This window comes from Bos indicus, chromosome 15, assembly GCF_029378745.1.
Source record: "Bos indicus isolate NIAB-ARS_2022 breed Sahiwal x Tharparkar chromosome 15, NIAB-ARS_B.indTharparkar_mat_pri_1.0, whole genome shotgun sequence".
Classification (NCBI taxonomy): Eukaryota; Metazoa; Chordata; class Mammalia; order Artiodactyla; family Bovidae; genus Bos; species Bos indicus.
In genome coordinates, this window is record NC_091774.1 from 56,979,147 (window position 1) to 56,993,494 (window position 14,348).

Consider the following 14,348-nt stretch of genomic DNA (forward strand, 5'->3'; position numbering starts at 1 on the left):
ACACACTGACTTTCACATATACATGCGTGCTTCTGTGTACACACACATGGGCATTCACTCACTGGCCCAGAGTCCAGCAGGATTTGAACCCTGCCACTTGGGTCTGGGTGGGAGTCCCTCAGGAAAAGCCCCAGTAAGGAAAGGGGGAGGAGTCCAGGTGCCAGGGCACCAAGGGGCACTGGGGCACACCCATTAGTGAAGCTTTGAAGTTTCTGGGTGATTCTGCAGTGGGTGGCTGAATGGGTGTGCATGCTGAGTTGCTTCAGTAGTTTCTGACTCTCTGCGATCCTATGGATTGTAGCCCTGTTAGGCTTCTCCATCCATGGGATTCTCCAGACAAAAATCCTGGAGTGGGTTGCCGTGCCCTCTTCCAGGGGATCTTTCCGACCCAGGGGTCGAACCCATGTCTCTTATGTCTCTTGGATTGGCAGGAGGATTATTTACCACTAGGGCCACCTATGTGTGAGGTTGTTTGCAATCCCACTGAGCTCTTGCCTCACTGCCTCATCAGCCCAAGGAGGTAGCTCAGCCCTGTCAGGCCTTGTTTTTCCCATCCGCCCAGTGGGCTGTTGCCAAGGTTTTCCTTTCTCCTCTTGGGAGGGAGGTTGACCAGGTCACCCCAAGGTTGCACACATCATGTACCCCACATATCAGCAGGGATGACCCCTCATGTGTGCACAGCCCTCCACAGTTGATGCATCTTAGTGCTCACAGTCTTGGAAGGAGGGTAGGTAGATGAGGACTCCTTGGGAGATACAGAGTTAGACAGAACTGAAAGAGTGTTCCAGGGAAGAGAAAGGCAGGGGCTTGTAAAGGCAAAAGCCGTAAGATTGTTAAAGGAACTATTTGTTCTCAAGGGCTAGACTGTCACGAGTTGTTTTAGGGTAAAAGATCCAATAAATATCTTGAGTTTCTGGAACACTGGGCAGACGTTCTGGATGGCTGCGTTAAAACAAGAAGTGGTCAAAGTTCAGATTCCATGTGGGCAGATGCATGCAGAAGTCACACTTGCTCAGTGGCCTCCCAGCCCCATTTTAGAGCGCGTTCTTAGGAAAACCAACTCCATTTTCATTTTTCCTTCATACCACTAGTGAGTACAAACTCCCCAGCTGGCCAAGGCCTCTCTGTGGCCAGCACTTGCAGATTTTCCTCCTGGGAAGACAGCCAGCTATGGAGTTAGGCCTAGCCATGTGGGAAGGAGCTTGGAGGAGGGGCTGCCTGCGGGTGCCCAGGGGAAGGTGGGGGGAGGCCCCTGCCAGCTGCTGCTCAGCTGGCCCCTGAGGGACAGGGTCTGGGGTGTGGCCAGTAGAGGGAGCCACCTGTTCCAAGCTGAGGTGTCCTGAATCTACAGGGTGTAGATTCCTGTGGGGCCTGAGGGAGGCAGTGTTCAGGGGTGAAGCTGAGAGCTGCCTGCAGGGCTTTGAATGCTGGGCCAGGGAGCTGGTGTCCATGGCGATGGAGCTTTTCAGCTGTAGACACTCTAGAGCGGGGAGACAGCCTAGTGAGCCCTTGTGTCCATCGCTCCATCTCAGCAATTGCTAACTCATGGTTGATCTTTGTTTCCTCTGCAGCCCTCTCTCCCCTAGAGTGTTAGTAGCTCAGTTGTGTCTGACTCTTTGTGACCCCATGGACTGTAGTCCATCAGGCTCCTCTGTCCATGGAATTCTCCAGGCAAGAATACTGGAGTGAGTTGCCATTCCCTGCTCCATGAAATCTTCCCGACCCAGAGATTGAACCCTGGTCTCCCGCATTGCAGGCGGATTCTTTACCGTCTGAGCCACCACAACCCTCTCTTTCTGAGGCAGCATATCATTTCCTCTGTAAATATTTCTGGATGCATCTCTAAAAGATAAGGACTTGTTCGAAACAAAGCAAAACCCCATAATCATAATACTGTAACATAGCTGAAATAATTTTACAGTAATTCCTTACCACCATCAAATATCCTGCAAATATTCTGATTTCCAATTTGTGTCATAAATGGTTGCATGGATGTTTTACAGTTTGAATCAAATCCAAACAAAGGTCCATTACTTCAGTCTGGTGGTTCTCCTTCATCTTTTCATGTTTTTTCCCTTGCAATTTATTTGCTGAAGAAATCTCGCTTATCCTGTGGGGTTTCCAACCATCTAGATTTTGCAGGCTCTGTTTTCAGGGTGTTGACTGATGTTTGTGCTCTGCATTTCCTGTGAGGTGGGACTTACCTCTGGGGGCATGATAAGGTTCAGGCACAATGTTTTTGGCACAACTGCTTCATGAGTGAAGTTCTCTCAGGAGGGACATCATCTCTGGTTGTCTTTCTCTTCTGTGACATGGAAACCATCCACATTCCTAAGTGGAGGTTAGAAGCCATGATTGCCTAAATCCGTCATTTGCCAGTGGTTCCAAGAGAGTAGGAGGGTGATATTCTTAATTTCTTCCTCTTTTCTCAGCTGGGATTCATTACCAGATAAAGGCCTCCCTTCATCTTTATAACACTGTTGCTTATAGTGGTTACTTTATAACACTGTTGCATATAGTGGTTACTTTATAACACTGTTTGTATAGAAAAGTCAGGATTTTTTTTCTCCCTTCACTTTCCAGTTTCAAAAAAATCAATTAATTCCTTGCCACCCTCCACTAGTGACTAATTATTTGTTTGTGTTGGTATCATCACGATCTCATGAATTTGAACATATTGGATGTGTTTTCACTCATCACAGTCATTGTCCTTATGGCTGCTCAGCTTGGCCCGTCTCTGGCTAGTAGGAGCTTCTTTAGATTGGTCCTGAGTATTTTGATTATCTCCTTGATTTTTTGCATGACCAGATGTGATCTAGAGCAGCGGTCCCCAATCTTTTTGGCACCAGGGATCTGTTTCATGGAAGACAATTGTTCCATGGATGGGGTGGAGGGGAGATGGTTACAGGGCGATTCAGGTTCATTATAGCAGGGTTCTCGCTCCTGTGAGAATCTAATGCTGCCCCTGATCTGACAGGAGACGGAGCTCAAGTGGTAATGTAAGCGGTGGATGCTCCCGTGCTTAATCACTGAGTCGTGTCTGACTTTGCGACCCCATGGACTGCAGCCCACCAGCCTGCTCTGTCCATGGAAATTTTCTTCCAAGCAAGAATACTGGAGTAGGTTGCCATTTCATCCTCCAGGGATCTTCTCCACTCAGGGATCGAACCCGCATCTCCTGCACTGCGGGTGGATTCTTTACCTCTGAGCCATCAGGGAGGCCTTCATGAGTGGCTTGTCAATACAGACGGACACGTCTCTCGCTGGCCTGCCACTCCTGATGTGTGGCCCGGTTCATAATAGGCCATGGCACTGGTCCATGGTCAGGGAGCTAGGGACCCCTGGTCTAGAGGGTGTTTGGTTTGTATGCCCGTGGCAGCTCACCTTCCTCTCACTTGGTACCCTGGCTGGCAGAGGGAGGGGCTGAGGGGTGAGAAGGCTGGCCTGGGGGTCAAGGGCTGTGATGTGGAAAGGAAATTGAAGCCCACCGGGATCCCTGACTCTGCATCACAGGCCCTGGAGCCTCATTAGCTGCCTCTTGAGTCACAGAGAGTTCAGAGTCAAGCCCTGGGTTTGCCTAATGATCCTCTTGTGGCCCCAGTGGTACCTCTCAGCTCCTGTGAGGGCTCCTCTTCCTACCTCCTCCAACCCCATCCCATGCAGTCCAGAGCTTTCAGAGTGGGGAGGAGTGGAGGAGGGTGCAGTGGCTAGGCCAGTGTTCCCAGCTTATGGCTCCTGCATGGACCCTATGTATGATACACTTTTCTGTCCTGAAATCAAGTGTTGGGAAGCGTGTCAGGGATCAGGACAGAGGCCAGCCTGGGAGTTTTCATTGAGAAGGGACGCAGAAGTGACTGCAAAGGGACCAGCTCATCTCGAGTCCCTGCTGGGTTCTAGACGCTGTGTCAAGCTCCGAAGCCCCTGAGTGTGAATCCTGCCTGTGCCTGTGGGTGGCCTCTGCCTGCAACTTCCTGCCCCACCCCCTCAGAAGACAGCCCGAGTGTTCTGGGCACTGTGGCCCTTAGCAGGGCTCCATTGGTGGCTGGGGCACCTCTCACTGTGCTTAGCATTTTCATTTTCTTGGTCTCTAGTGTCCCACTAGGGAGTGTTTCTCTTTGCCAACATCCCTGTTGATGGTAAGAGGCGTGTAAACAAAAGCATCCTTAATGAGGGTGGGTGTTGGGAATAGATTTTGGCCTCCATCTCTGTGTTCAGGCTGGTCTGTGTCTTGGGGTTTACAGCCTCCTGATACATCTCGGGCTTCTCAGCCCAGATGCCTGCGTGCCCGCTCCCATACCTGGGAGTGATTTTCTTCTAGAAGGAACTTCTTATTGTCTTGATGGGGTTTGGCTCTTCTGGGTCCTGTGTCCAGAAGGGCCAGCAGATGCCCTTGACTCAGCAGGGTGAGGGTTTTCCCTGCCTTCCACTTCCTGCTGCCCCAGGTTGCCTCTGTTTATCTGCATCTGCTCAGGAGGGTCAGCTCTCAGGACAGCTGCTCAGAAGCTGCTGCTAGCCCTCCAGGGTCGGGCCCACCTCCGTCTTTTCTCCGTGGCCCACCATGTACTCCGTGTCAGCCTCAGCACTTGCCTGCATGCCTGCCTTTCCTTCCAGACTGGGAGCCTGCCAAGGGCAGGGACCATGTCTGAATCACCTGGGTCCTTGGTGCCAGCATGCCTCTGGGTGCAGAGTGGTGCATACTGATACAGAACTCAGTATTTGGAAACAGACAGACCTGAGTTGAATCCTGGCTTCAAACCCAGGTCTGCCTGCCTCCAAAGAATGTGTATATTTTCTAGTTATGTGACCCCGGACACGTTGCTTGCCTTCTCTGAGCCTTAATTTTCTCGTCTATAAAGTAAGGATGGTTATAATAGTAATCTGTTCATGGGGTGGTTGTGTGAATTAAACTGAGGTACTCCATGGTGGTCAGAGACTTGGTAAACTCCATGGATTATTTATGGAGTTCTAAGATGCTACATGGGAGAAGGCAATGGCACCCCACTCCAGTACTGTTGCCTGGAAAATCCCACTGATGGAGGAGCCATGGGGTCCTCCATGGGATGCAGTCTCATGGGGTCGCTAAGAGTAGGACATGACTGAGCGACTTCACTTTCACTTTCCGCTTTCATGCATTGGAGAAGGAAATGGCAACCCACTCCAGTGTTTTTGCCTGGAGAATCCCATGGACGGAGAAGCCTGGTACGCTGCAGTCCATGGGGTCGCACAGAGTCGGACACGACTGTAGCGACTTAGCAGCAGCAGCAGCAAGATGCTACATAGTCAACCTTATTAAGAGTCCCAGTGAATGCCTTTGGACTTACACATTCAGTTACCATGTTTATTGGGCTTCCTTGTGGCTTAGCTGCTAAAGAATCCACCTGCAATGTGGGAGACCTGGGTTGGATCCCTGGGTTGGGAAGATCCCCTGGAGAAGGGAAAGGCTACCCACTCCAGTATTCTGGCCTGGAGAATCCCATGGACTGTATAGTCCATGGGGTCGCAAAGAGTCGACACGACTGAGCGACTTTCCCTTCACCACATTTATTAAGGACCCTCTCTGGGCCAGGTGCTGGGTGGATAGCAGTGACCAAGACTGACGTGTCTCTGCCAGACTAAGGTGACATTCCAGTGACAGTATCAGCGCCGAACACATCACACACTTGTGTAATTATAACTGGGGAAAGTGTCTCAGAGGAGAAGTGCCAGGGGCCATGAGATGGATGGACAGGTGTGCTGGCCTAGTCTGAAGAGTCAAGGAGGGCTTCCTGGAGGAGGAGGGTAGGCCCTAAAGGACCAGCGAGAGTCAGCTGGAGGAAGAGCAGGTGCAGAGTTTCTAAGCAAAGCCTGGAGCAGGGCACAGCGGGTGGGGACTGGGGTGGATGGGGGCCGAGAAATGAGCCTGGGGAGGTGGGGGGTAGCGACAGAGCACATTAAAGGTTTGGACCTTATTTTCCAGGGAAGTGACCTGATCAGACAGCTCTCTCTGCTGCTGTGCAGTGTAGGAGTGGGTGTGGCTACTGATGCTGTTCCCCTGTCCTGGGGTGAGGATATGGAGGACTGGGCCAGGGTGGTGCCAAGGGATCGAGAGGAGGAGACGGATTTTCAAAGAATGTGGGTGCTCAGATTGGATGAAGAAAGGGAAAGAGGGGACGCCAGTGTGACTGCTGGCTTTTGGTTCAGGCAGGACGCAAGGAGGGAGTTTCTGGTGGTACCACTGACCAGGCAGGACTGAGATGAATGTTGCTATATTTCTGAGGGGAGGATGCAGATGGGAGGGAGGGGGAAGCTCATAGAATCCTAGTATGACAGGGCCTCAGGGAGCCTCCAGCCCCTGCAAGGGTGGGGACATAGAGGCCCGGAGATAAGAAGGACTCTCATTGGTTCATGGCCGCCATGGGGAGTGAACCCAGTATTCCTTTCCATTTGATTCCCACTTCCTCAGGAAGCTGGCTGTGACCCTCATTGTGTCCCCATCCTGCCTCTCTCCCGATCCAGGTCATCCCAGACTGGAAGGAGCAGGAGTGGGACCCCGAGAAGCCCAATGCCTACGCGGGCATCTTCCACTTCCACTTCTGGCGCTTCGGGGAGTGGGTGGATGTGGTCATCGACGACCGGCTGCCCACAGTCAACAACCAGCTCATCTACTGCCACTCTAGCTCCCGCAATGAGTTCTGGTGTGCCCTGGTGGAGAAGGCCTACGCCAAGTAGGTGCCAGTGGGGGTGGGTGGGTGGCTAGGCTGGGGTGGTGCTGTTCTTGGGCTTTGGAGGTCTTCATCTCGCTGCAGCCACACACACACAGAGGTGAGGGGCAGGTGCAGACATAGCAAGTTCAGAGCCCAGTACCCAGAGCACAGCCAGCTGAACCTTCGCCAGGTGCGGTGGAGGCCGGACTGAAGGGCCCCTGGGTACCTCGTGTTAGGTCCTCATATAGTTACTTGCTTCTACTTGGGAAGACAGAGGCCCAGGCAGGTGTCCTGCAGGTAGCGGGGGGCAGAGCCAGCAGCTCCATTTCGGTCAACGGTTCTTTTCCAAAGACCCAAGTTGCCAAGCCCTCCTTGGAGGCCTTGTTGGGGCTGTGCTGTCTCCAAGCCAGGCTGGTCGAGGAGGGTGGGCCAAACCCCTGCCTTTCCTGCTCCCTGGGCCTCCCTCTCCACCCATTGGTCTGTCTACCAGACTGTCCAGCCATTCTAGCTTTGCTGACTCCTCCTTCTGCTCTGTGCCAGGCCCTGTGTTGCCAGCACAGGCTTGAGCAAAGGTTTGCTGAGCTGTGGAAGGCTTTGGGGCCGAGTGACCTGCCCAGGCCCTGCAGGACAGGTACAGCCTGGGGCAGGATGGGCAGCAGGGTCAGAGACCAGTTGCTGGCGCTGTAGGAGCCTCTCCCTGGTTCCTCTTTCCAGACGCATTTGTCCCTCTCCTGGGACAGTGTGTGTGTGTGTGTGTGTGTGTGTGTAAATGTAAAGGGAAAAAACAAAAAATCCATCATCAAAAACAAACCCATTAAGGAAGCTTCCATTTTTAATCTTAAGAAAGCAAACCCGCCCCCTGGTGGTCACTCGGTCACCAGGTTCCTAGGTGCAGGCTCCTCTCCTCCCATTCTGGGAGACCCACTCAGTGACTCGGTAGGCTTGCTCTTTTTTTTTTTTTTAATAAAATTTTTATTATTTTTTAAAAAGATTTTATTATTTTAAAAAATTGTCCAGAATAGAATATTTATCATTTTGACCATGTATAAATGTACAGTTCAGTGGCATCAGTTAGTCACAATGCTTTGTACCCATCATCACTGTCTGTAGCCAGTATAGACAGTGATGGTGTTTCATCATCCTCCACATAAACTCTGTTACCCACTAAACAATAACTCCCTTTTTATCCCTTCTCCCAACCTTGGGAACATTCTGCTTTTTTTCTCAATGAATTTTCCTATTCCAGGCAGCTCAGGTAAGTGGAATACTTGTCCTCCTGTGTCTGCCTTATCTCAGTTAGCATAATCTTTTCTGGGTCCATCTGTTTAGCATATATGTTTAGCATATAGCTAAACTCTGCTTCTCTTTATGGCTGAGCAGTATTCTGTCGTATGTGTGTGCTGCGTTTTGTTTATCTGTTTATCTGTTGATAGACACTTGGGTTGTCTCCACATGCTTAGTCTTATGAATAGTGTTGCTGTGAACACTGGTGTGCAAATATCTGTTCGAGTGTCTGCTTTCAGGTCTGTGTAACATATATTGGGTTGGCCAAAAAGCTCCTTTGGGTTTTTCCGTAAGATGTTATGGAAAAACCTGAATGATCTTTTCGGCCAATCCAGTCATATTGTAGTTCTGTGTTTATATATAAAAAAAAATTTTTGTAGAGTATTTTATTTATTTGTTCATTAATTTTGGTTGTGCCATGCAGCATGCAGGATCTTAGTTCCCTGATCAGGGGTTGAACCCATGCCACCCGCATTGGGAGCATGGAGTCTTACCCACTGGACCACCAGGAAGGTCCCTGTGTTTACACTTTTGAGTAACCACCAACTTGTTTTCCACAGAGGGCTGTACAATTTATGCTTGCTTGTTTTCTTTTTAAAGTTTGTTTACTTTTTAAATTATAAAATGAATACGTATCTGTTACAGCAAATCCAGAAAATACAGAAAGCCATGCAGAGGATAAAACTCTCCCATATTCCTACATGGTCTCCTAGGCCACTGCTCTCCCCTTCCCGGTTCTGGGCCATCTGGATTAATAAGTGCGGCAGCTCCTCTGCTTGGGACAGCATGACAGTGTCCCCTCAAGGCCTGCCCCCTCTGTGTGTCTCCATTTCCTCCCTTTGCTCTCCCCACACCCTCCTCCACCACTGGCAGCTCTTCTAACATCTTTGATGCCTCTTTTGTTTGTTGGTTACTTTGCAAAGCCTGTGCTGGTGTTCTGTGGGCTTATGAAAGGACATTTTGCCATATATCCCATTTTGCTACTCACATTCACATTTAGTATTCTGCCTTGAAGACCTTGACCCTAAAGGAGCCACAGCTGTGTCTCTAGCATCTGACATGTTGCCCCTGTGATATTGTGCTCAGTTGCTCAGTCGTGCCCAACTCTTTGCAACCCCATGGACAATAGCTTGCCAGGCTCCTCTGTCCATTCTCCAGGCAAAGATACCGGAGTGGGTTGCCATTTCCTACTCCAGGAAATCTTCTTGACTCCAGGGATAGAACTTGCATCTCATATGTCTCCTGCATTTGCAGACAGATTCTTTCCACTTTGCCACCTGGAGTAGATACTTAATCTTTTTGAAATGAATTATTGTAATTGGAATCCGACTGTATTGCTTTTTCAAATGTTACAAGAAAGCACTAGCATTTTCCCCACAGTAAGAATTCCTTTAGCATTTTGCTCAATGGCTGCTTAATGTTCCAGAGTTGAGATGCAGCATTAGCTTTTAAAACCAATTCCCTGTTGTTAGACATTTAGATGATTTCCAGTTGTACATTGTTAATAATGTTAGTCATCCAGAAATGATATGTCAAAAGACATATGAACTTTTAACAATTTGGAAAAGAATTGCTGGATTTCTAGACAGCTAGGTTTTGAAGATGAGGCTGTGAAGGCAAAGGGGAATTTGAGTGACAAAATGGTGTGGTTCATGGGATGGATGTTGGCCTCGGAGCCGGAGACCTGAGTTTTGGTATTGGCTCTGTTGTGTGACCTGCTGTGTGACCTGAGTGGTTCTCTTGACCTCTCTGAGTCTCAGAAATCTCCCCTATAAGGCTGGGGAATCTGAGCTAGGGGTTCTTTCCACGTTGCTTCCAGGCTGGCGGGCTGTTACCAGGCCCTGGATGGAGGCAACACGGCGGACGCGTTGGTGGACTTCACAGGTGGGGTTTCTGAGCCCATCGACTTGACCGAGGGTGACTTTGCCAACGACGAGGCCAAGAGGAACCAGCTCTTTGAGCGTGTGCTGAAAGTGCACAGCCGGGGAGGCCTCATCAGCGCCTCCATCAAGGTGAGTGCACAGAGACAACAAGCCCCAGAGGCTACCCCCACAACCCTTCATTGACCTGACTGGGGTGGGGGGTGACTGTGGCTTCCCAGGCAGATCCCCTACCCAGGCTGGCTCATAAATCAGACCCTCGGCCTCCTGGGAGGAGGGGAGCAGTTAGAGGGTGCAGCCTTTCCCCAGGGCTGGACAGCACAAGCCTTAGGCCCCCTGCCCTAAGGCCTTGCCCACACTGTTCAACCAGCACCCCCATTCTGGCCCTCTCCTGTTGGAGAGATGGGTGTCTGTATATTCGAGAGTCATCAGCCAAGCTTTGAAAAATCAAGCCATGAGGCGGCTGGAAGAGGGAAGGGAGCCCCTTCTGCCTGCTGGCACAGGCCCAGGAGCTACAAGAGGATCGTCTTATTTCACTGACTGCTCATGTTTTGGGTGGGAAAGCGGGGATTCAAGCAGAATTTGAACCCATGTTTGGCTGACCAAGTGGTGTTTTGATAAAACGATTATCTGGAAAATTAAAAAGCCCTGATTGTCTGACTTCTGTGGTGTAAATACTCCCACCATGGTTGATGTCGAGCTACTGTTTTAGCAGCCAGGTTGCAGAATTTCATCAGTGTTAGTGGACTCCAGCACAGCTGTGGGCTGACCCCACTGCAGGTCCCAGGCTTTGTAAAGGGCTGTGAATGCCAGGTCAGTCCCTAACCGCAGAGGAAGGAGGTCGTCGGGGCTGCCATTCCCGCCCCGTCCTATAGGGGGCGGTGTGCCCCCTGCTCCCGCTGGAGCCCGACAGGCCCCGCCTCTGAGCATCTGTGTCCCACAGGCAGTGACAGCGGCAGACATGGAGGCCCGGCTGGCGTGTGGCCTGGTGAAGGGCCACGCGTACGCCATCACGGATGTGCGCAAGGTGCGCCTGGGCCATGGCCTTCTGGCCTTCTTCAAGTCGGAGAAGCTGGACATGATCCGCCTGCGCAACCCCTGGGGCGAGCGGGAGTGGAACGGGCCCTGGAGCGACACGTGAGGCCCGGGGAGAGGGAGTGGGTGGGGCGGTGAAAGGGGAAGCACAGGGCAGGCACCAGGTGGGAGGGCTGAGCGCCGGGGGCTTGGGCAAGACCATGGCGGGCTTCCTGGAGGAGGTGGCGCCAGGGCTGGGGCCTTGAAGGATTTGCGGGGAGGATGGCATTAGGAGAAGACTGTCTTTGGAGGAGGTTGTGGGGTGGATTCAGTGTGGGTGGAGGTCTGGAGGTAGGGAGGAGCTGATTCCTTAGGGGATGTAGAGACCCCTCCGGTGCAAGAGTGAGGAAAGCAGGAAGGGAGGCCACCAGGAGTGGGAATGGGAGCGACTGCCCTGTGCTTGGCTCATGGCCCTGGTGAGGCCAGGAGAGGAGTGGAGCCCAGACCCCCACTGAAGGAGCTCCCTTCATTGAGAGTCAGCTCCCCCTTCTCCCCGAGCCTGAAGCTTGGCTCCCAGACCCCCCAGGTCCTGGCAGCCCACCGTTACCTGCAAGAGTGGGCAGAGAAGGCTTCTTGGAGAGGGGCTGGGCATGGCCCTGTGCCCCTGACCATCCCCACACTGATGGAGGCCTGTTGCTGAGCCATCCCTCATGCCTCCTGTCCCTTGCCAGGGTGGCTCTGCTGGGGTTCCTCCTCTGATCCTCTCCCCTCTTGCCTCCCTGTGCTCACATCCCAGCTCAGAGGAGTGGCAGAAGGTGAGCAAGAGTGAGCGGGAGAAGTTGGGTGTGACCGTGCAGGATGACGGCGAGTTCTGGTGAGTGTGCCCTTGCCCAGGGCAGGTGTCCAGGGCTGAGAGGGGACCCTCCTGTGTGCCAGGTAGGGAGCACTGGGCAGGATGGCAGGAGTCAGGGCTCTAGCCAATGCCTCATGGTCAACTTGTCGTGTGACCTTGGACAAGTCACGGCATCTCTTTGGGCCTGTTTCTGCCCCTGTGAAGTGAACTGGGCAGAATGGACCATTTTGTCCCCATGGTTTCCCACCTCCCACCTCAGGGGACCCTGTGCTGCTCTGGTACCCAGGCAGAGCCCTCAGCAAGTAGACCAGGTTACTAGACCAGGTACTAGTGGGCAATTGACCAGAGGACGTAGGGCACATGGCTGCCTGATGCCAAGAGCAGGTAGGAAGAGGAGAGGCCTCACAGAGGAGCTAAGACTCAGGGTGCAAAGGAGCCTTGTGGAGACTCAGCCCAGAGGCAAGAAAGCATGCTTGGGTTTGTGGAGAGTGAGTTCAGGGAGGCAAGGCAGGTTGGCTGGGAAGATCATAGCAGCCTGGCTTAAAGAGCATATTCATGATTTGTGCATTCATTCACTGTTGCATTCATTCATTCTACATTTAGCCCTGGCTGTATGCTAGGCTCAGTGTCTGTCTTCAGCAGGACACTTTATTTGGAGACTGAGGGGTACAGGGTACCCTGTGTGTGGGAGATGCTATGAGGGCTCCAGGCAGACCCAGAGGTACATGGCAATGATCTTGGCACCCTAGTGAGGTCCCCTCCTGAAGGTGTCAGGGGAGTCGCTGCAGGAGACCCACCTAGGCCCTCTGGTCTGGGCTCCTGTGGACGAGATCCACTTTGCCCAGTCTGGCTCAGGGGCCAGTTGAATTAAAACAGCAGTAGAAAACCCTCATTAGGAATGGGAAGAATTTCTCGTAAGGCCTTTCTTAAATATCTTCACCCTTGATGCATGTATGTGCATATTCTCATGTATGTGCACACTTGAAGGAGGGTGGGCCCTTCCCTTCCTCCCACCCAGGCTCCTGGAGGGGTGGCAGCATCCTGGTCACTGCAGCTCACCTAGCAAGGGGTTCAAACCACTAGCCGTGGACTATAATGGATGGAAATATGCTTTAGAAACTGTAGAGGGCTGTACATATCAGTTATTCGTACTAGTAATGATTGTAACAGCCAGCCTTTGCCAACTCCTTTCTGCCAGAAGTTGTACTACATGTTTTTATTGAGTAGCTTAATTCCTGTGCAAACTCTGCGAAGTAGGCAGCTGCTGTTAGACTGATGCCCATTTTACAAAGCAGGAGACTGAGGCCACAAGAGACGTGAAGGGTCCCTGTGAAGCCATGTCTGCGCTTGCTGTGTGGGCCATGGTCCAGAGGGTGTGGGGCGAGTGGGTAGCTGGCGGGGAGGGGGACTGGCCAACTTAGCCCCTTGCCACACCCAGGATGACCTTCGAGGACTTGTGCCGCTACTTCACGGACATCATCAAGTGCCGTCTGATCAACACGTCTTACCTGAGCATCCACAAGACGTGGGAGGAGGCCCGGCTGCGTGGCGCCTGGACGCGGCACGAGGACCCACTGCAGAACCGAAGCGGGGGCTGCATCAACCACAAGGACAGCTTCTTCCAGAACCCGCAGGTGGGCCTCCCTGGGTTCCCCTGCCCACCGCCCCTCGAGCAGCTGTGGGGCCCCCGCCAAAGTCCTGCCATGGCCTCCTGTGTGACCCTGGGTACCTCCCTGCTCCTCCGTGGATCTCAGCACATCTGTTTGTACAGTGGGGTTGGATGGGCATGTTTGCGTGGTCCTGTCACCCCCAGCCTCATGATCTCACCTGCACCTGGTCAAGACGAGGAAACAGGCCTGGAGGACTAATGAGTGTCCTGACAAGAGCTATAGGGATATTTTATTTAGAGGCTGGGCTCAGGCTCAGATCCCTTGTTTCCACACACAGTGCTGCTCCTTCCAGGGGAACTCAGCCAGGCTGACTCCCCAAAGGGACTCCTCCTCTGCAGCCTCCTTGGTCATGACCCTGGAACCCACCTAGTCCTCACTCCTGGTGTGCCTTCATTGAGCACCAACTGCTCAGTGAAGTCTTAAAGCTGAGCATCCATCATCTCCCCAAGTCCTCCCACCCCACGTGCAGGGTTGGGCATTGTCAGCCCATCTCACAGATGAGGGACTGAGGCTCAGAGAGGTGATGTGACTCGCCCAAGCACACACAGCTTCCGGAGCCAGCTAGCCCATTTTCTTCGGTATGGTCTCACTGCATGTCCCTCTTTCTCTGCCCCACCCACAGTACATCTTTGATGTCAAAAAGCCCGAAGATGAAGTGCTGATTTCCATCCAGCAGCGGCCAAAACAGTCCACCCGCCGGGACGGCAAGGGTGAAAATCTAGCCATTGGCTTTGACATCTACAAGGTGAGGCCAGCTGCGGCTCTGCTCTGGGTGAGGAGAGTCTGAGCTGCCTGGGCCTGGGAGAGAACATTCTGGAACATTTTGGTCTCCGACCTCACCGTGTCACCCTGGACACGTTGGCTGATGCCCTGGGCATGCTGTGACATGGGTCCTGTTTCAGTCTCCACAGACGCCCAGCCTGCCTTGCATTGGCCCCATGGGAACTTGCAGCCTGACTTCTTC

General features: G+C 52.5%; 1 protein-coding gene across 5 annotated transcripts in view; it reads left to right on the plus strand.

The window, feature by feature from the left end:
- Positions 1 to 14,348, plus strand: part of CAPN5 (calpain 5) — a 57,355-nt gene that overhangs the window by 36,249 nt on the left and 6,758 nt on the right. For all 5 annotated transcript variants that reach the window (XM_019974829.2, XM_070803962.1, XM_019974828.2 and 2 more), the window contains 6 exons: positions 6,496 to 6,704; positions 9,787 to 9,979; positions 10,791 to 10,984; positions 11,658 to 11,735; positions 13,153 to 13,348; positions 14,007 to 14,129. In XM_019974829.2, coding sequence (XP_019830388.2) covers positions 6,496 to 6,704; positions 9,787 to 9,979; positions 10,791 to 10,984; positions 11,658 to 11,735; positions 13,153 to 13,348; positions 14,007 to 14,129 — 993 coding nt within the window. The remainder of the gene's footprint in view (positions 1 to 6,495; positions 6,705 to 9,786; positions 9,980 to 10,790; positions 10,985 to 11,657; positions 11,736 to 13,152; positions 13,349 to 14,006; positions 14,130 to 14,348) is intronic.